This window comes from Hyperolius riggenbachi, chromosome 10, assembly GCF_040937935.1.
Source record: "Hyperolius riggenbachi isolate aHypRig1 chromosome 10, aHypRig1.pri, whole genome shotgun sequence".
Classification (NCBI taxonomy): Eukaryota; Metazoa; Chordata; class Amphibia; order Anura; family Hyperoliidae; genus Hyperolius; species Hyperolius riggenbachi.
In genome coordinates, this window is record NC_090655.1 from 214971605 (window position 1) to 214993715 (window position 22111).

General features: G+C 44.3%; 1 protein-coding gene across 1 annotated transcript in view; it reads right to left on the reverse strand.

The window, feature by feature from the left end:
• Positions 1-7886, reverse strand: part of LOC137534479 (oocyte zinc finger protein XlCOF22-like) — a 28895-nt gene extending 21009 nt beyond the window's left edge. The window contains exons 1-3 of the mRNA XM_068255993.1: positions 7845-7886; positions 6264-6353; positions 6061-6172 (exon numbers count right to left, since the gene is read on the reverse strand). Of these exons, the coding sequence (XP_068112094.1) occupies positions 6061-6094 (34 nt within the window). The 5' untranslated portion in view covers positions 6095-6172; positions 6264-6353; positions 7845-7886. The remainder of the gene's footprint in view (positions 1-6060; positions 6173-6263; positions 6354-7844) is intronic.
• Positions 7887-22111: the final 14225 nt, after the last annotated feature.

The following is a 22111-nucleotide window of genomic DNA, read 5'->3' on the forward strand; positions in this document are numbered from 1 at the left end:
TATTCCTTTTCACAAAACGGATCATCAGGGGGGGTCTGTATGGCTGATATTGTGGTGAAACCCCTCCCACAGTGTGATGTCAGGTCAAAGTCTTGGCAATTTCCTTTCTGTGAACCTCGTTGCATTGTGGGAAATAACAGCTGTTTCCGACTGCCAAAAAAGCAAGCTTGGTGTGATTTGCCTTCTTAAAATAGAAGGAAATTTGCAATAATTCAGCTATAAGTGAACATTTGTGGTTACCCACAATGCACAACTACTGAATATGCAAATTATCTCTTTTCACCCCTGTAAGCCAGGCTAGCATCCAGAACCGCTGGTGTATAGCAAGCCTATAGCTTTAAATTTTACACAGCCACATCAAACCCACATGTGGAAAGCAGCAGCTACCTCCACTGACATCACCTGCCAGCAGTAAAATGTGACAAATGCCAGAATGTAAATCAGGGAGAGGAAATACTGTTTTCCTATGCTTCCATGTCATAACACTTGGGTAGATGCCCCGCCCCCACTACCCCATAGGACCATGTGATTATAAATTCTAGACGTTCACGCCCCCCCCTCCAGTCTTCTTTTTGTCCTCGACCTCACCTCAGGGACCGGTAAAGGGGGGCATGATTTGCCTATCAAATTTTTTCTTTTTTGTTTGTTTTTTGCCCCTACCTGACTGCTTAAATAGTGGTCTTAGTTATTTTTCTATGGACCGTATAGGCTATAAAGTAGCAAGGTCCCCCTCGTGTTTGCTGGTTTTGGAGGGAGGTGTTTTGTGACTGTGTAGCCTAAACGGCTCTTAACAGTCTTTATGTTCGCCAATATTTTGCAGTCAGCCTTAAATAGGCTGTAAGATTGGTGCAGAGGGATTGCATTACCTTTTCTTGCTTCTCCTTGTCTCCGCTAAGACCCGGACAGCGGGCGTATACAGACAGAGACGCTGTCGCGGCTTCCGGATCCAGCAGTGGAGCGCATCCGTCACTTCCGGTGACGTACTTCCGGTACTGGACTTCCGCCCGGATCTTTCCCCGCTAACCATTGGTGCGGCAACACTCGGGGAGTGAGCTTTCCACTCGGTCACCTCGTATTGGCTAACTGGAGCAGGGAGGTGGGACACATTGTCTCCCCACGCTATTTAAACGCACGGATTACTACGTGCGGCGGCCATGGTATATGCGCTACATGTCAGCGCTATACTGCAGCCAAAATCTTTACCAGTATATCAGGAGTATCTAGAGGGACAATAACATATCGCTATGGAGACCAACCCAGCTCCTGAGACGCAGGAGAGTCACATTCCTCAACAATGTGAGTACTGTGTGTTGACACCTGTTTTTCTGTTTCTCCTTCTCTCTCTCAATGCTAATAGCAGTATCTTTCATTTCGTCAGCCACTTCTGCTGCTTCTATCGCTCCCTCTGCACCCTCTAAAGACCAGCATCGGGAACAAAGGTAGGGGTTATAAGGTAGGTTCTTAAAATCCCGATATATTTTTTTGATACTGAAAGGTGTCTTATTTTTTCTTTCTTACTACAGTCCAAAAAAGCACCGGAAAAAGAAGAGTACGAGATCCAGATCCAGATCTAGAAGGAGAAGTCCTTCTCCTCACTACAGACACAGAAGCAAGTCCAGATCACCTCAACGCTATAGAAGATGTTGGGCTTGCTACAGAGAAGCGCTACCAGACAAGACGGTCTGCAGTAAATGCTTCAGTGACCTTGCGAGAGAAAAGGATCAAGCACCTATCGATATATCCCAAATGATAACGCAGGCTGTACAGGATTCCATGAAGGAATATCTAGCGTCCCTTCCTGCTATTCCGATGCAAACACCAGAACAAACAAAAACTCAGACTTCCATGGATACAGAAGATCTAGCAATTGGCTTTGATTTTGCCTTGGTCCAGCCATATATCCAGGCAGTAAAGGAGGCCATAGAATGGGAGGAGGAAGATGTGGAAGAACCATCAACTAGTACTAAACACAAGGAGTACTTTTCCCATCTAAAGAAGAAAACCACAACATTTCCAGTAATGACCGAAATAGCGGACATCATCAAAGAGGAATGGGAGAAACTCGACAAGAGAGCGCCGGTGAATAATAGGATTTCAAAACTCTATCCACTTAAAAATGAACAGACAAAAAATTTGGATAATCCGCCAATTGTAGATGCGTCGGTAGTCCGTTTGGCAAGACCTATGACGCTTCCAAGGGAGAACGCAACATCGTTTAGAGATATCTTAGATAAAAAATTGGACTCAGAATTAAAGAAGATTTATACACTATCTGGAAATGCAGTAAAACCAGCTATAGCACTAACGTCAATCTCTAGAGCCCTTAGAGCCTGGACAATAAATATAGAAGAGGCAATAAAAGCAGATACGGATAAGGAGGCTATTTTAGCAGCGTTGGATGACTACAACCTAACAGCCGACTTCATTGGCGAAGTGGCGGTGGATGTAATAAGATGTAGTTCCAGGGCAATGGCCTCATCAGTGATTGCCAAGAGAGCCTTATGGCTAAAGACGTGGGCAGCAGACCCCGCATCAAAACAGGATTGGTGCCGTAAACCTTATGACGGAACTAATCTATTCGGTAAAGAGATGGACGATGCGATCAAAAGAGTGACAGGAGGAAGATCGGGCCTGCTACCTCAGGACAGGAAGAATAAACGGTCTTTTCCTCAACAAACGTCTCGGTTCCAACAATCAAGATACAAGAATGCCAGATCTTACAAACCTGGCAAAGAATTTAAAAGAACCTGGCAGAGTGCACAATCAAATTTACAGCGTCTGACTAAACAAAGATCTTCTCAGTCCACGCCTTCTCAACAGAAGCCCTTTTGACGGGCAACCCGCTCAGTCTTGCCCGGTGGGAGGAAGATTAGCCTACTTCAAGCAGGTCTGGGCGGAGAATATAAAGAATCGGTGGGTAGTCCGCACGGTGTCTCGAGGACACCGATGGAGTTTTTTCTCAACCCCGAAAGAACACTTTCAGAGGACAAGAGTCCCGACACAAGCAGACAAGAGACAAGTCTTGCTACAATACATTCAAACACTGAAACAAAAGAGAGCAATAATGGCGGTTCCTACAGAACAGAGAGGCAAGGGAATATATTCCCCATTATTCTTTGTATTAAAAAGAACAGGAGACTGGCGACCAGTCATGGATTTAAGGAGACTGAACAAAAATATCAGAGTGAAAAGGTTCAAGATGGAGACGCTGGAATCAATCCGTCAGGCTATACGAATATCAGATTGGATGCTTTCTGTGGACCTCGAGGACGCTTACTTGCATATTCCAGTACACTCGAGGTCCCAGAAGTATCTAAGATTTGCAGTTGCGGAAGACCACTTCCAGTTTACATGCCTGCCTTTTGGAATCTCCACCGCTCCAAGGACATTCTCAAAGACTCTACTAGCGATGGTGGCTCTACTACGAGAGAAGGGGTTGAGGTTGTACCACTACCTCGACGATCTACTTCTGTTGGCATCCGACAGGGAGATACTACTGCTTCACAGACAGATACTGATAGACACACTGACATACTTCGGGTGGAAGATCAACTATCCCAAGAGCAAATTGGAACCAACCCAATCTATGATCTTTCCAGGAGCCCTGTTCAATACAATACAGAACTCTCTATCCTTACCAGATCTGAAAATAACGAGTCTGATTCAGAGGGTCCAAATGACATTTTCCATGTCAGAGATGAAAGCAAAGCAGTGCCTAAGTCTCCTAGGCCTCATGACTTCTACCATACCAATGGTAAGATGGGCGCACTGGCATATACGAGCGTTCCAATGGGGATTCTTGAGCCAATGGAACAAGATATCGTACAGACAGACAATTCAAATAACATCACTGATGAAAAACAGCTTGACATGGTGGATGTCCGAAGACAACCTCAGGAGATTTCATCTGATCCAGGACGATGTGATGACTATCATTACCACAGATGCCAGCCAGACAGGATGGGGAGCCCATTGCGAGGGCCACTTCGCTCAGGGCAGATGGACTGCTTCACCTTATCAAATCCCATCAAATATACTGGAGATACGAGCTGCCTACCATGCGTTGCTCAGCTTCCAACATCTAATTCAGGGGAAAAGTATCCTAATAATGATGGACAACAAGACGGCAGTATCATATATAAGGAGACAGGGAGGTACCAAGAGCATGTCGTTACTACAGGAGACAGCACCGATATTCCAACTGGCAGAGAAGTTCCTATGGAATATCAAATCCCTTTACATACCGGGCAAACTGAATCAGACAGCAGACTACCTGAGCAGACAAAGGCTGAACAACAACGAATGGAGTCTATCCATGGAAACCTTTCAATGGATATGCAGTCAGTTTGGAGTACCGGAAGTAGATTTGGTGGCCACTCCACAAAATACAAAATGCAAGAGGTTCTTCTCCAGGTACCGGTACAACCAGTCAGAGGGAGTGGATGCATTGTCCAGCCAGTGGAACTTCTCCATGGCCTATGTCTATCCCCCGACGCCGATGATTCGGCCGTTACTACTCAGACTCTTTCGGGAGAAGGTAACACTAATAGCAGTTATCCCATATTGGCCGAGACGCCCTTGGTTCCCTCTGTTGTGGGAGCTGAAGTTACGATATCGACTAGCTATCCCATACAACAAGGATCTACTCACTCAGGGACTGATACGTCACCAGAACCCGGAGAGATTGAATCTGAGGATATGGATATTGAAGGGCAGAGGTTAAGACAAACAGGCTGTTCAGAGGAGGTTATAAAAACATTATTAGCTGCCAGGAAACCAACTACCAACGCAACATACGCCAGAATATGGAATAAATTCCAACAGTTAGGTCTGGGTTACCATACCATCAAGGGCCATATCTCAGCCTTAACAGCTCTCACAGGCACATCATGGGCGGCTCATCCTTTAATCAAACAGTTCACCAAGGGAGTGTTAAGAATAAGGCCACCAAAAAAGAACATTTTCCCGAAGTGGGACTTACCACTGGTGTTGGAAGCCCTTACCAAGAGTCAATTTCATCCAGTAAAGGACAGTACCTTGTGGCATATAACTCTTAAAACGGCTTTTCTTGTAGCAATTTCATCGGCTAGAAGAGTTTCTGAATTGCAAGCCTTAGGATCAACTGAACCTTACCTCTCATTCTTTCCAGATAGAGTAATATTAAGGCCGATTCAGGAGTTCATTCCAAAGGTCACATCAACATTCCACCTCAATCAAGACTGGACTCTTCCTTCCTTTCCGGGAGAAGATTCCAATGAACCTCACTCACTAGATGTAGTACAAGCACTACGTAATTACTTGGACGTAACTCTACAATTCAGGAAAACTGAAAGACTGTGGGTAATACCCGCGGGATATAGAAAAGGAGAGGCAGCCTCAGCTAGAACTATTGCATCCTGGCTGGTGAAGGCCATTCAAGTAGCTTACAGAACTCTCAGTTTAGAGCCACCTCTACAAATAAATGCCCATTCTACACGTACTACGTCTTGGGCAGCATATAATAAAGTTCCGGCAGATAAAATCTGCCAGGCCGCTAATTGGTCAAACATACATACCTTTATGCGCCACTACAGAGTGGACCTGTCATCCCAAAGTTCTCTTGTGTATGGAAAGTCTGTTTTGCTTGCAAGTTCATAATTAAAGTGTGTATTAAGCATCAGTATACCCTCCCTTCATTATTTTCCTAGTTATATCCCAAGTGTTATGACATGGAAGCATAGGGAAAACGGAAAATTGTTACCTATCGGTAATTTTCCTTTCCCGATGCTTACATGTCATAATACGGCCCTCCCTTCTGGGTTAGCTTCGGTGAGTTCGAGGCTGACATAGACTGGAGGGGGGGCGTGAACGTCTAGAATTTATAATCACATGGTCCTATGGGGTAGTGGGGGCGGGGCATCTACCCAAGTGTTATGACATGTAAGCATCGGGAAAGGAAAATTACCGATAGGTAAGTAACAATTTTCCGTTATTTTACAATAAGCAAACACTGACTAAATCATTTATACATGACTACTGTAAAAATCTCTCCTTTACAAAGAAATGAAAGTCTCCTCTTACCTGGTGAAGTGAGGGACGGCCGATTTTCCATCATAACGTTTTGTAGCAATTCTTACGTCTTTCTAAATACTGTCATCCCTTCATGGATAAATAGACAGAAACACCCTGACACCTTATGGGAACACAAACAGTGATACAGTCACCATCCACACACAACCCTTGCTTATGTGGGATAATGACCTATAATTCCCAGCACTGCGCACCTCTCCTGTCAGCAGTTCTATTATCCTGGCAATGACTTCTATGATGTTCTTGCTTTGTCCTTTCTGGTATCTGGGAGTGAGCTGAAGGCACTGTGATGGGAAAAGAAGATGAAGACAACTGCTGGGAATCAATAAATCACCAAGAGCGCGAGCTCAGCGCACGCTATGCTACGGTAGTGCAGTGTAGCATGCACTGGTAACTTACACACGCTCCTTATATCTAACGCCCACTCCACTAAATGCGCCGTCAGCCCCAGCGGGTCCAGTGCGATTCTAGGATGTGATCCTGGCACTCTGATTGGCCCATTAGGCTGCCTGTCACTTGACAGTCATAGGCTGTCACTTGACAGGCAGCCGATTGGGCCAAATCAACGTGCGAGGTTCACATCTTAAAAAGCCACTGGACCCGCCGGGGCTCTGGGCGGATTCAGTGGAGCAGTTATTAGTTACAAGGAGCGCGCGAATTACCAGCGCATGCTAACTGCACCACCGCAGCATAGCATGTGCTGAGCTCGCGCTCCTCTCTCAGCTTGATGAATCAAGCCTTCTTCACTAATTCATACTCCTGAGTAATAACATACAGTAACATCAATCATCATGTACATTACCGGAATGTGTCTGACACTGCTTACTACATATTACAGTATTACCACTTAATTTAGAAATAGCCTGAAGAACTGCCTATGTTTCTTGTCATTTGCAAGGGCTCTAGTGAGCTCCATGCCCAAGACAGTTAAAAGGAACCTGAGGTGTGAGACCTATGGTAGCTGCCAAATGTATTTCCTTTAAAAAAAATACCAGTTGCCTGGCAGACCTGCTGATCTTTCTGTCTCAAAACGGTCTAAATCACACACCTGAAACAAGCATGCAGCTAATCTTGTCAGATTTGTCCTAGACATCTGGTCTGCATGCTTGTTCAGGTTCTATCGCTTGAAGTATTAGAGGCAGAGGATCAGGAGGACAGCAAGGCAATGTGCATTATTTAAAAGGAAATAAACATGTCAGCCTCCATATCCATTTCCCCATGGGTTCCCTTTAAGGCAGTGCTGGTGGGCACACAAAATACTGGTGGGTACACAAAATATTGACAATTCGGGCAAGATTGAGAGATTCTTAACTTAGTGCACTAACTTTTGTTGCCAGCTGTGTGCTGAATTATTTTGATGGGACAGAAAATTTACAGTTATACAACTGTACACTGACTACTTTACACTGTATTAAAGTGGATTAAATATTTCCAGTGCTGTCCTGTGAAAATATATATAACAGGGATAAAATAGAATATTTTACAAAAATGTGAGGGTTGTATTCACTTGTACGCAGTCTGGAATTAAAAATGCATTTCCTGCCTTGTCTGATTTGCCCAGCTAGAAGCTGCATGACATTTGCACACAAACTGGATTGATATGCCCCTCAGTGACCATTCCTACTGCTGAATGAATTATCTCCTGCCTTTACTGGCTCTTGTGTGAGAGTGTAAGCTCCACTGGTGCAAGGCTGATAGAGAACAGAGAGTACAGCCCTACAGAATGTCACCAGTGCTATAGATATATATTATATGCGTCTATCTCATTACCTTACCTCCTCTGTTGCCAATTCCTTCATTGACTTCCTGCTTAGCTCCCTCCCCCAACTTCCCATCTGTGCGTTCCACTCGTTGTTAGCGAGATCACCACCTTATGGAGAATAGAAAAACTGCAGCTTTCATTCATTTGTAACACCGCCTTCTTCACAGAGTTACCATACTGTACTAACGCAGCACCCTCACACGAGTTGACAATCTGCTGCAAAATACTTAAATGTTAAAGTGGATCTAAACTCACACAGGACAGAAGAAAAACATGAAATGAACCGTGAAACGCACCCTGTATGTATTTAGAGAGTTTAGCCAGTCTAATTCCCTCCTATCTGTGTCTAATCACAAGTTGTAATTTGATGTCTCCCGTGTCAGCTGACTACCACGGCAGACAAGCTCATTTGAAAGCACAGGATGTTAAAAATATGTCTGCTTCTGTGAAAGCAAGAAGTAGAAATAGTGCAGATTTATTGCAGGATTTGTATCAGCTCAGCTGTAACTAACAAATAACTATTTTTCTTTAAAGGTTATTATGCTGTAGAAAGGTTATTATGCATAGAGGAAGTTCTGAGTTCAGGTACGCTTTAATAAAGTCTGCCATACCCTGAAGGAATTTCTTCTGACATGCCCAAAGGATAGATACCCCTTTGGTTGACATCTGATCACAGAGGGATTTATCACTGCTACACACTCGCACATTGATTTTTAATAGATTTCAGTATGTCCATTTTTGGCTATATATATAGTTTGCTTCCTTCTTTGTACAGACCTGTAAACAAAGAGAGAAATTCTGGGTAATTTTTAAGCACCCAGTTGTATACGGTTATGTTTTTGTTGTTTTTTTAAGCAATTATTTAGGATGCTGGGTGTCCAACAATGTTGCAAACACACAACACAATTGGGCCCTATGGCAAAATTAGCCTGGGGGCCCCCCAACAGACACCCCCCAACCGAAAAGCGTCATTAGAGGCCCTTTGTTGCAGCCAAATTTCCCTCCTGGGCCCCTGAGCTGGCTACTGACCCTCCCCCAATCAACTCCCAACTTAACAGACTCTGCAGAGTCCCTGGGGAGCAACAGTTAAGATAGGGGAGGGACACCTTGGGCGCCACTACAGGCTCTGGGGCCCTGGGGCAATTGCCCATTTTTTCCTATGGTAGCTCCGGCCCTGGTAATGGGAGCACTGAAGGCAAACGAACTATAATGTAAAATAGGCAAAATAGTTCGCTTCAGTGTGAATTTGATTTTGAAATAAAAATCAATGCAAGGGACGGATGCTGCTGATTGTGAAATCCCTTATGCGGCCCAGCCTCATCCTGACTTTGCCTCCTGCGACCCCCAGGTAAATTGAGTTTGAGACCCCTGATTTAAAGGGACGATTGGCAACCCTGGTGTTGGAAGTGCATGAGCCCTCCTTCTGAGCCAATACCAACTTCCATGGCTTTCAACATCCCCCCCCCCCCTTTCCTTATCCTTACACACACACACCTCCAAAATTTGTAGACCTCAGGGCCGGTTCTAGACTTTTTGCTGCCTGAGGCAAACTTGTGAGGATGCCCCACCTGATCCCCCGATTTGAAATAATCGCATAGCACCTGACAATTTGCTCTACTTCATTTAACGTTCTCACATGACATGCTACAGCTCAACACAATAACACACTGGCTAGCTGTGACAAACTGCTCACCCTCAGCCAGATGGACATCCTCCATTCCTCCTCATTCAGGACAGCAGTGCCACCTCCTCCCTTCTGCTGTCCAAGTCAAATAAAACACTGCTATTCTCCTGCCTCCCCCCCCCCCCCCCCCCCCCTCACACACACACACACACATACACACTCACTGTCAGACTCCTCACACAGCACAAGCTGCTTTTTCCTAATGATGACCTTCTCATCTCGCTCTTCTCTTGCTTCTCCTCCTACTCTGACTGCATGCTGTTAATGTAAGCACAGTACAAACATGCTACCCCTGTAATCTCTGCACCTGACCTGATGCAAATGCTTCACCTTGCTTCATGAGAGAACCGGCCCTGGTAGACCTGATACTCACCCCACCTACATGTTCCTCCCAAAAAGCAGGTATGGATAATGGTAGCTCCACCCCATTTTATGGCCATTTAACCTAGTGACATGAAGGGTTTAGAAATAACAACACAAAATATATATAATGCCAAACAATACATGTCCCTGATTATAAAAATATTTTATAAGAATCCGAGGTTGTAATCTATGTCTAGTTTTCCGAAACTTCTTATTTTCTTCATCTGTAAAATTCTTGATTGACTGAAGAACGGTTGACCAATGTCCAGTGTCTCATCAGTTCCTTTGAATTATCCACTAAATCTTTTTGAATTTACTTTTGAGAGTTCTTATTGGTATAATAAATCTGCACCACTGAAGTGCCTCAGCAGGAAATTCAAATCCGCCAAATCCTGCCAGTTGTGGCACAGTTTGTGGAGAGTGCAGATGGCAGCAGCTGATCATTAGATAACAATAGCAATACTGTTGGAGGTGAGGACAGGGTGCTATTTGTCTCCAATTATTGAGGATGACCAGATACTACCATAAGCTCCTCCCCATCTGATTACTCCACCTTCTGTTGTCATGGAGATTTGGAAGAAACCTTAAACCTTCAATAATGGGAAAAGGGTGTATAAGGGAGGGTGCATGCTGCATGTAAAATTGGGACATGGCTAAATGTGTGGCAGGAATATGTCTTAATAGCCCTTTTTCCTGGGCCCATAAGTCTGGAGGTATGACCATAAATAACAGCGGTGCAATTAATCTGGACCAATTAGAATCTTTCCCAGTGAGGATTCTCATTGATCAGATCTGAGGTACAATGGGAAGCGCAAGTGCCAGCAGGAAAAACCTGGCAAAAAAAAAACATATTTTTAAATAGGGAGCTGAAGTAACTGTCACAGGGTAAATATTTAGGGTAACTGAGTCAATCAATTAGTATTACAGATTTCTTCAGGCCCCAAATGTCTTCTTCACTATCCTATCAGAATGTTTTGCATGGTGCTATACTTTGTAATTGAAGGCAGCTCTGCATTGTATTCAAGATGTATGCAGCAGTGTGTTATTAGAATGTACTGTGCAGCGCTTGTTTGTCTCTGCATTGTTTGACTTTCCTGCGTATCGCACAGCGACAGTGTGCTAACCCAATACTTATACTGTCAACTATTTAGGGACTCCGTGAGGTAAAAGTAGTAAAAGCAGGTAACAGACATTCTTGCAGCCATGATTAATATGTTTAGAGGTGGACAGAGAAATCTCTTCACTTTCCTACTCTGTTTCTGATTTCTTCCTTCTGAATCACCGTAGATCCCAGTTACTAAAATGGAAATGTCATCACAGATTATATGTTTGACCCCCTGAAAAAAAGGGGAAGAATGTACGTAAAATCACAACAGTGTACACATTTCTGGATTTGTGATTCAGGGATATATTTACTCCCATGTGACACGGTCATTGAAGGCTGAACTCTTTCTTGGTATAATTATTTATTTTGTAACCAATAAAAATTGATTGGAAAAAAATATAATTTTACAAATATGTACAGAAATATATTATAAAACCTTATATTATTCATCTTTGGTTAAACAATTTGGGCTTGATTCACAAAGTGGTGCTAACCTACTTAGCACGTCTAAAGTCTTTAGACGCGCTAACTAGGTTGCTAAGTAGGTTAGCACCAGATTTCTCAATCAGATCGCGCGCTAACTTTGCGCACGCAAAGTTTTACGCGCGCAAAGTTTTATGCGCGCTAAGTCCCATAGACTTTAATGGGCACTTCGCGCGGAGCGCCCTGCGCTCTGTGCAGTATGCGCATAAAGTTTTGCGCGCGTAAAGTTTTATGCGCGAAAAGCTTGTTTAGACGTGCTAAGGGGGTTTTCACAGGCGTGCTAACAGTTAGCACCGCTTTGTGAATCAGGCCCTTTATCTGAATAGAAGACGCTTCAAATTATGATTACATTGCGTTTCCTTCCGTGACAGATGCCAGCGACATTCCCTCCCATCTAACATATCTGTTTCCCCACTTTGTGTATTTTCTAAGTGGGATTATACTCAAAATTACATTTTTGCTTTAAAACATTAAACACAGAAAGAAAGAAAGAAAAAAAAACGAAGTCAGGTCTGATGTCATTTGAATGCATACTTAAAGGGTTCATCCGGCAATCTAAAAAAGAAAACTTTCACTAACCTGGGACTTCTTCCAGCCATTAGAAGTCTGTTAGGCCCCACGGTGCAGTTCTGCTCTGAGCTATGCCTCCGCTCTCCCCTCCGTAAGATGACAACCTGCAGCTGCATTTGGATCTTCTGCGCATGCGTGCCGCTCGCGATTGCGCTCCAGTTGCCGGGAGTGCTGGGCACTTCTGCCAGTTCAGGGAGAATTGAACTGTGCAAGTGCAGAGCGCTCCCAATGCCCATGCAGAAGATCCCAACGCAGCTAAAGGTCGTAATCTTATGGAAGGGAGAGCGGGGGCCTGGCTCAGAGCGGAACTGCACTGTGGGACCTAATAGACTTCTAGGGGTTGGAAAGAGCCCCAGGTGATTGAAACTTTTATTTTTTTAGCTTGCCGGCTGTATCTTTTAAGGTGCCTATGTATCCTTTAACTACTTAAGGATCGCCTCACGCCAATGGGCATGACCGCGGCGGCAGCCCCAGGAGCGCCTAATGCCAATTGTCAAGTCCTGGGGCTGCAGTTTCCCAGGGAACGGCCGCGCACAAGCGCGATCGTTCCCTGCCGCTTCACGGCATGGAGTTCCGTGAATAGCCTGCTAGCCACCGATCGCGGCTAGCAGGCTGCTTGTAAGCATAAGGGGAAAGAAATCTCTTTTGTTTACAAGCGTACAGCGCTGCCGGGACCGCAACGCTGTATGAGATCGGCGATCCACGGCCTCTGATTGGCCGGGGAGCGCCGTCCTCTCATAGGCTGATGCCTATGAGAGGCGGAACAAGACAGATCGCCATCCTGTTCTAATTCTAGTGCACGGAAGGAAGGGGAGGCAGGGGGACGGGGAGAGAGAGAGCCTCGCTGAGGCTGCAGTAAAAAAGTGCACAGCGATCTGGCCCCTCCGGCGGCATGTCCCGCTAGGAACAAAAAAAGGAGGTGAGTCTGATCGCTGGGCTCCCAAGCTTGGCTGTGCAGGAGGCTGAAAAGCCTGCACAACCCGGCCTGGTCTTTGGGGGGGTAGCACTGTGGGCGTCAAGTGGTTAAAGGACATACGAGCTGGCAAGTGACATTATGAAATAGACATGTATATGTACAGTGCCAAGCACACAAATAACTATGCTGTGTTCCATTTTTTCTTTCTCTGCCTGGAAGAGTTACAAATCAGGTATGTAAGTGAAAGTTTCTGTCTGGGTCGAGTTGGACTATAGCATAACCCTCACTAATAAGGAATTACAGCCATAAAACACTTTCCTGGCAGAAAATGGCTTCTGAATGCAGGAAAGAGATTAAAAAAAGGTTAATAGTTCAAAGATTTTAGCTCTGGTAAACCTCCATGAATGTGTCATTGAGAAGAGGCTATGAAACAGTCAAAACTTAAAAGGTAGATTAAAATATAAAATAAAACTGTGGGATAGCTAAAAAAAAGTCGTTTTTAGTAAAAGGAGGATAGATACAGTTGTTTATCTCATTAGTTTATTTTCACCTCGGATGTCCTTTAAGGTATCCCAATTCAGGTTTTGCTGTCTTTCCTTATTAACACATTCCTTATTAACACAACTTAATAAAGCTATTCCAAAGCATACACCACATTCTGGAAATCACATGTAATACATTAATTTATCTTATTATGATCAATATTGATTTACATCAAGCCATCAACTTCTGTGGCACTGTACAAAATAAATACAAGACACAAGTGCTTATTACAAACATGGGGTACAACATAGATGTGACAGTAACTAACACAGACAGTAGTCTGACAAAATATACAGGGATTACAAGAAACAATATGGGAGAGCTCTGCCCTTGCAGGCTTACAGTCTAAAGGGATATGGGAGGAAACACAAGGTGAGGCAGTGAGTAAGCCATGGTTGTCAGAGAGTTTCCATTTACGGGAGATGTAGACCTTGGTCCTAGGTTAAATTATATACTGCCTGAAATGGGTGTGCTTAAAGTGGTCTGAAACTTCCGACACAACATTCAATAAAAATGTGTTTCCTACTTTTTATTACTCATACAGTTATCATATTTGCTTTTGTGCATAAGTAATATTGTCTGTTTACAAATTACAAGTTTCCAAAGTGTAGTTTATCTTGCCCTGAAACCTGCCATTGCATTTTATTCAAACTACTTTTTATTATATATTAACATCTAATTAGCTGTAATGAGCTGTTTGTGTGCTTGAAGCACAGAGAGCTTGACAGAGAGTTCCTTTTCACGTGTTGCACTGTGTTAACACACATGTATAAACATTGGAATGCAAACAAAGATACTGTTATCTACAGTTTGGATGCGATTAAAGCTGAATAGCAGGACAAAGTGCTTTGTTTAACCATTTCAGTGATGCTCTGCTAAAAAAAAAATTATTCAGGTATAGTAGCTTTCAAGCTGTGAGGAATCTTTTAGAGCAAAGTAGAAATGCTGACTTTCAGACCACTTCTATTTGAACCTGTATTGAAAAAAAAAGCAGCTTAAAAATACTTACCTCACTAGAGGGAGCCTTTAGACATTCCAGAGGCTTCCCGGATCATCCTCAATCCCACCATTCCTGTGCACAGTCCCTCTGAACATATCCAATAGAGCTTGTTGGATTTGTTCTGGTAACTGTGTTCCCGTGTGTGTCCAAGTGGAGCTGCACTGCACATGCGCAAATAGAGTCTGCACAGTTGCACAAAACTGCTTGTGCACAGCTTTTTCCTCCATACAGTGCGTGGCACACATGCACAGTACGATCACACTTAGCAAAAAGGAAGAGGGTACCAGCTAGCAGCGGTGGGGTGGAGGGCATGGGAAGCCTCTGGATCATACACTACTTGGGTAAGTACCCATGTTTTTTTACTTTTTTATTGGTTTGCTTTAAAGGATTCAAGAGTTGGGGAGTGGCAAATGTGCAGTGGGAAGGAATAAGCTTATGAATCCCTGTGCAAAAAATAGTGTATTGGAGCACCTTTCACTATGCCTCCACAGAACTGCAAGAAGCTAACAGTTTATGCAAAAATAAAGCGTTCAGTTCTCAAAACTGTGTTTAAAATGGGGTAAATATAGTACATTATTCAGGCCCCATTAACACTTGCATTGTAAACCTGCGTTGTGTTACCCTCTTTTACCGCAGGGTAACGCACTGGCAATGCAAAGTAATGGGGCCAAACACACTCACCACGTTGCATTGCGCTGGAAGTGCTTGATAAGCCACAGCAAACAGTGCATTACTGATTTCGGTGGCAACACAGTGGAGGTGGAAGTAACGTAAGTCAATGGCAGACTCATACATTTTAAAAATGTTGGTGGTGGCAGTGCAATGCACATGTGCGAAATGATAGAAATACGATGAGGGCACCCAGGAATCCCAGTGACGCACTTCCTGTCCAGCAGGAAGGATATATGTTTGAGGCTTGCGATGCGGCAGAGGTAGACAAGTCAGGCGTAAAACCAGCCTTAAGGTTACAGAGTATACTGCGGAGAGTGAACCAAGGCCTCCTAAAAACATGAACTGATGGGACTTTATGACCCGCATTAGCCTAACTAGATGAACCGGCCCCAGTCATTACACACCCAAAACACATGCATGCATGCTGACCAGTATTAGTTCTCAACTGATAGTCATGGTAAGATACTGTGTGACAGTGTGTGAACATATGGCCAGGTTGGCGAGCACAGATCTCACTGCTCCTTCCTGGATATGTAGCACATCGCATCTTAGGCATTGTGATGTGGCGTGTCTGCTGATGCTTTGATCCCGCTGGCTGATCATGTGATGTGCAAGCACACACACACGCTGGTGCTAGTCAACACGTGGGTCCTGAGGTCTTCCCAGTTTCACCTCCACCTGCCTATAAGTTTCACCCAATCACTCGGCTTTCTCAAAATGTGAATGGTAACTCTACTGGAAGACAGAAGAAGGTGATTTGCAAAGCACAGGTAGTGGTTGGGGAGGGATCTGAAAATTGGTAAAAAGTTAAATGAAGGAGAAAAGTTGTGGAAAGATTTGTAAATTAGAGTCAGAAGTCTTCTGAGTCCCTCCCTGCAGCTCTGGTCCTCCCCGGTGTCCTGCTGGCCGCTTGTAAAGGATGCTGACACATCGGTGGGTCGGCACTTCTGCGCATGCGAGCGCCTAAGCGCATCCACACCAACAGGTGCATACTTTACTGGCGGCCAGCGGGACACCGAGGAGGACCAGAGCTGCAGCGAGGGACCCAAATGACTTCTAGGGGCAGGAAGAAGCCCCATTTAAGTAATATTATTGTAGGCTCCACCCACTTTTCTGAATATTAATCTCAGTCACCCAGTGACCAACTGTGCAAACTTTGAGAACCCTGCCATTAACAGAGTAAGAATGGCTGCAGTTTACATTTTCCCAGTTAAATTTGTATTTGTCTCCACCCACTTTTTGGTTATGGGGATAAAAAGTATCCTATATGTTATTCCAGGTAATGTACTATGTGTGTGCCACATTTCATTCAAATCCGTTCAGCCATTGTTGTGTGATCGAGTAACAAACATCCAAACTTTCCCATTTATAATATTAGTGAGATTTGTATCAGCTGTAACAAAGAAATGTATTTGTTTAAAGGTTATTATGCTGTTGCATATCTTTTAGAGCAGAGAGGACATTCTGAGTTCAGGTCCGCTTTAAGAGAGGGAAGCCTCAGGATCGTATTGAGGCTTTACTCACTGATCTGAAGCCCCCCGTTGCTGAGGGCGGTCCATTACGGGGCAGTGCAGCTCTTCTTTCTGAAGCGGCGCCTGTCCGCTCATGTGTAGTACCACAGAGCCCGCAGCTCCGGCTTACTGCGCATGCGTGGGTGGGCTGGATCGGCTATTGCGCAGCCATGATGGAGGAAGAAGAGCTGCACAGCCCCAATATGATTAGCAACAATGCATTGTAGCTAATCTTCTGGTGGGTCGCGCACGGCATTGGGGAACTTCAGAGCAGGGAGGGAAGCCTCAGTAGGATCCTGAGGCTTCCCTCTATTTAGGTATCTAGTTTTAGTATCTCATTTTGTACCTGAGCTTCGGCTTGCGTACTCTTTAAAGAAAAACATTTCTTTGTTACAGATGATACAAATCCTGCAATAAATCTGCCGTTTATCTACTTCCTGCTTTCATAGAAGCAGACATATTGTTAACATCCTGTATTTACAAATGAGATCTCTGCCGTGGCAGTCAGCTGACACAGCCGAGGGATCAAATTACAATTTGTAAAACCAAAGCAAAATGTAAACTAGCGCTCGTAGACCAGAATAAATTAACATCAATCAATGTAAGGAATGACTTGGGCTAAACACCAGTCTCTGCAGGTGGAGCGCTTCCTTGCTAATTGTGTGTTAGCTAAAGAAATGCAAAGTATAACGGGTCAGCGCCTAAAGTCCAGTCTCTTATGCAGAAGATCTGTGTACAATGAAGATTCAACACATGGGGGTAAATGACAAATCCACAGTGTCGTCCCCCCCTTTTATGCATAGACTCACCGAATCCTATCACCAACGGGCTCAACAGCGCATCAGGGGTATTGGCCACCCCTCAGCCTCAGTGGCACAGTCTGCTGGGCTCTTGTGTCTCCAGTGCAGTAAGTCACCTCAGGGCTGGAACCCACTACAGCGATTTTATGAGCGTTTAGGGAGCGATTTCCCAAAACGCTCAGCTAATGTTAATGGATGGGCCAAATTCCACTGGAGTGATTGCAATTACCAAAATCGCAAACGCAGAACATGCAGCATTTTTGAGCGTTTGCAATTAGAGTTAGCGTTTCTGCAATGTAAAGTATATAAACGCTGGCATAATCGCTTGTCAAAACCTACACAGAACGATTTTACTAGCGTTTTTACATTACTGCACACTGTAACAAAATTCAAATTAATTGAAAGGACCAATCAGAATTAAAAACGCTAATAGAGTACTGGTTAAGGGCACTGCCTTTGACATGGGAGACCAGGGTTCGATCCTGGCTAGGGTCAGTACCTATTCAGTAAGGAGTTCAAGGCAAGACTCCCGAACACCGCAGGGTGGCCTCTTGAGCGCGTCCCAGTGGCTGCAGCTCTTGAGCGCTTTGAGTCCAACAGGAGAAAAGCGCAATACAAATGTTTGGATTATTATTATTAATCACTCCACAACCACTGACAAATTGATGACACTTTTTAAAATCGTTACCGAAAACGCTCATGAAATCACTTACAAACCGCTCATACAAAACACTAGCGATTGTGATTAGCAATAGCATTTTGAAGTGGGTTCCAGGCCTAAAACCGTGTTTATGTTGGTTTTGCCTTCTGTCCACACCCAAACAATGTCCAAGTTGGCATTGCCGTCCGCCCATACCATTGTGCACTTTCTTCACCCATACATTAGCGGCTCACATTACTGGGTCGCAGGCAAGTACGACAACTTCTCGTGCAAGTTCTCTCTTTAGCAGAACAACTCTGACTGTCGGCTAGGGAGGAGCGGCTTGCACCTGTGGAGTGTAGGATATTTTTGCATGAGAAGTTGTCATTCTTGCCTGCAACCCAGTAATGTGAGCCACTAATGCATGGGTGAAGGAAGTGCACAATGGTATGGGTGGACGGCAATGCCAACTTGGACACTGTTTAGGTGTGAACAGAAGGCAAAACCAACATAAACACTGTTTTAGGTGACTTACTGCACTGGAGACACAAGAGCCCAACAGACTGTGCCACTGAGGCTGAGGGGTGGCCAATACCCCTGATGCGCTGTCGGGCCCGTTGGCCATAGGATTTAGTGAATCAATTAATAAAGGGAGGTACACTGTGGATTTGTCATTTACCTTCCATGTGTTGAATCTTCATTGTACACAGATCTTCTGCATAACAGACTGGACTTTGAGCGATGACCTTTCATACTTTGCATTAAATTACAATTTGTGCTTAGTCACAGATAAGGGGGGGTTAGACAGGCTTAACTCTCTAAATACATACATGGTGCATTTCTCTGTTTGCCTTCTGTCCTGGGCAAGAGTTCAGGTCCACATTAAAGTAATTGTAGAAGAAAGTAGGTATTATAGGAAGACATAGATGCGTTGTTGTTTACTTCAGTTCCTTATCTACAAGGCCACAGAGTGTCTCATCCCTTGATCCTTTATATAGTCTGCAGTTTACAGATACGTCTGATTGTGAACACCATAACCATATGCTCAGGTTACAAGCTCAAAGTTTACTTCACAGTCACTTAGAGCAAGTAGCTGTGTGAGCTGCAGGGCAGCGCCAAACTGGTTAGTAGACACTCTGATCTTTGTATTTTTATGCTACAGTAAACCAGAAGTGACTTTTTGACAAAGAGTTAGATACTTACCTTAGTAGAGAGAAGCCTCTGGACAGTTCTGAGGCTTCCACCACTGTCCTTGACCTCACCGATCCAGTGCTAGGATCCGTTAAGCAAATTTGACAATGGCTTGTTCAATTTGCTCCTGTGGCCGTGGCCCCCTCTGGGTATGAGGGTGGGTGCACTGTGCCTGATCCTGTGGCTCCCTCCAAGTACGAGCATGGCCATACTGCACCTGCTCCTGTGGTCGTAGTCCCCTCCGACTACAAGCGTGACCGCACTGTGCATACTGCTGTGGCCACACTCCCCTCCAAATATGAGCTTGGCCGCACTGTGCCTGGTCACCGATGCACAATAGCACAGAGTTCGTCGTGCATGTTTTTTGTCTCATTGCATTAGCGGCTTTATTCTACTGCTCAGCCACATCCAGGACTTGCGCAAGCACAGTGCAGCACCTTTTACTTGGGCTGTAGCGTGGCTGTGAAGAAGAGAGTCCCGGGAAGCAGCGGTGGGGTCAGGAAGAACACATGAATTCATGATCCAGAGGCCTCCCTCTAGCCTGGTATCTCTTTTTTCCCATAGATTTCCTTTAAGCAGGGCTTTAAGTCTATAGGGGGTCCTGGAAGCCACTATAAGAGAACATTCCTGCAACTGCTGGCTGTATCAGAACTGTGCAAAATACTGTCCAGTACACATCATCTTACATATATTAGGCGCTGGAGGCTGAACGGAAGTGCATTTAGGTGGGTGAGTAGAGGACAAAAGCACAGCGTAAATCTCATCAATGTGATGGTGCCCATCTGTGGGCTAAAGTGGAGCTATGGAAGAAACACAAATGGCTACAGGATTGGAGCCGTAATGTCGCCCTCTTGTCTATGTAATGAGACAGAGATCTGTAAATCACAAGTGTACAGTTCCTCTTTAATATGTTACCTCGTTACTTGCCCAGGAGGAGGAGCCTTCATTAGACAAAACATTCAAAGTGGGTGGGAACAGATTTGATATACCTGAAATATCATTTTCCCTGGACTTAGGGAATCTGAAGTGAAAATAAACTTACGATATAATGATTTGTATGTACAGGTCCTTCTCAAACAATTAGCATATTGGGATAAAGTTCATTATTTTCTGTAATGTACTGATAAACATTAGACTTTCATATATTTTAGATTCATTACACACAACTGAAGTAGTTCAAGCCTTTTATTGTTTTAATATTGATGATTTTGGCATACAGCTCATGAAAACCCCAAATTCCTATCTCAAAAAATTAGCATATTTCATCCGACCAATAAAAGAAAAATGTTTTTAAAACAAAAAAAGTCAACCTTCAAATAATTATTTTCAGTTATGCACTTAATACTTGGTCGGGAATCCTTTTGCAGAAATGACTGCTTCAATGAGGCAATCAGCCTGTGGCACTGCTCAGCTGTTATGGAGGCCCAGGATGCTTCGATAGCGGCCTTAAGCTCATCCAGAGTGTTGGGTCTTGCGTCTCTCAACTTTCTCTTCACAATATCCCACAGATTCTCTATGGGGTTCAGGTCAGGAGAGTTGGCAGGCCAATTGAGCACAGTAATTCCATGGTCAGTAGACTATTTACCAGTGGTTTTGGCACTGTGAGCAGGTGCCAGGTCGTGCTGAAAAATGAAATCATCTCCATAAAGCTTTTCAGCAGATGGAAGCATGAAGTGCTCCAAAATCTCCTGATAGCTAGCTGCATTGACCCTGCCCTTGATAAAACACAGTGGACCAACACCAGCAGCTGACATGGCACCCCAGACCATCACTGACTGTGGGTACTTGACACTGGACTTCAGGCATTTTGGCATTTCCCTCTCCCCAGTCTTCCTCCAGACTCCGGCACCTTGATTTCCAAATGACATGCAAAAGTTGCTTTCATCCGAAAAAAAAGTATTTTGGACCACTGAGCAACAGTCCAGTGCTGCTTCTCTGTAGCCCAGGTCAGGCGCTTCTGCCGCTGTTTCTGGTTCAAAAGTGGCTTGACCTGGGGAATGCGGCACCTGTAGCCCATTTCCTGCACACGTCTGTACACGGTGGCTCTGGATGTTTCTCCTCCAGACTCAGTCCACTGCTTCTGCAGGTCCCCCAAGGTCTGGAATCAGTCCTTCTCCACAATCTTTCCCAGGGTCCGGTCACCTCTTCTCGTTGTGCAGCGTTTTCTGCCACACTTTTTCCTTCCCACAGACTTCCCTCTAAGGTGCCTTGATACAGCACTCTGGGAACAGCCTATTCATTCAGAAATTTCTTTCTGTGTCTTACCCTCTTGCTTGAGGGTGTCAATGATGGCCTTCTGGACAGCAGTTAGGTCGGTAGTCATGACTGCGGTTTTGATTAATGAACCAGGCTGGGAGTTTTTAAAAGCCTTAGGAATCTTTTGCAGGTGTTTAGAGTAAATTAGTTGATTCAGATGATTAGGTTAATAGCTCGTTTAGAGAACCTTTTCATGATATGCTAATTTTTTGAGATAGGAATTTTGGGTTTTCATGAGCTGTATGCCAAAATCATCAATATTAAAACAATAAAAGGCTTGAACTACTTCAGTTGTGTGTAATGAATCTAAAATATATGAAAGCCTAATGTTTATCAGTACATTACAGAAAATAATGAACTGTATCGCAATATGCTAATTTTTTGAGAAGGACCTGTATAGTACAGCTAAGAAATCAAATATTAGCAGCAGAGATATAAGTCTACTATTGTTACCAGTACAGGAAGAGTTAAGAAACTCCAGTTGTTATCTATGCAAAAGAGCTTCACCGATCTCTCCGACTGTCAAAGTCACAAAGAGCTCTGTCT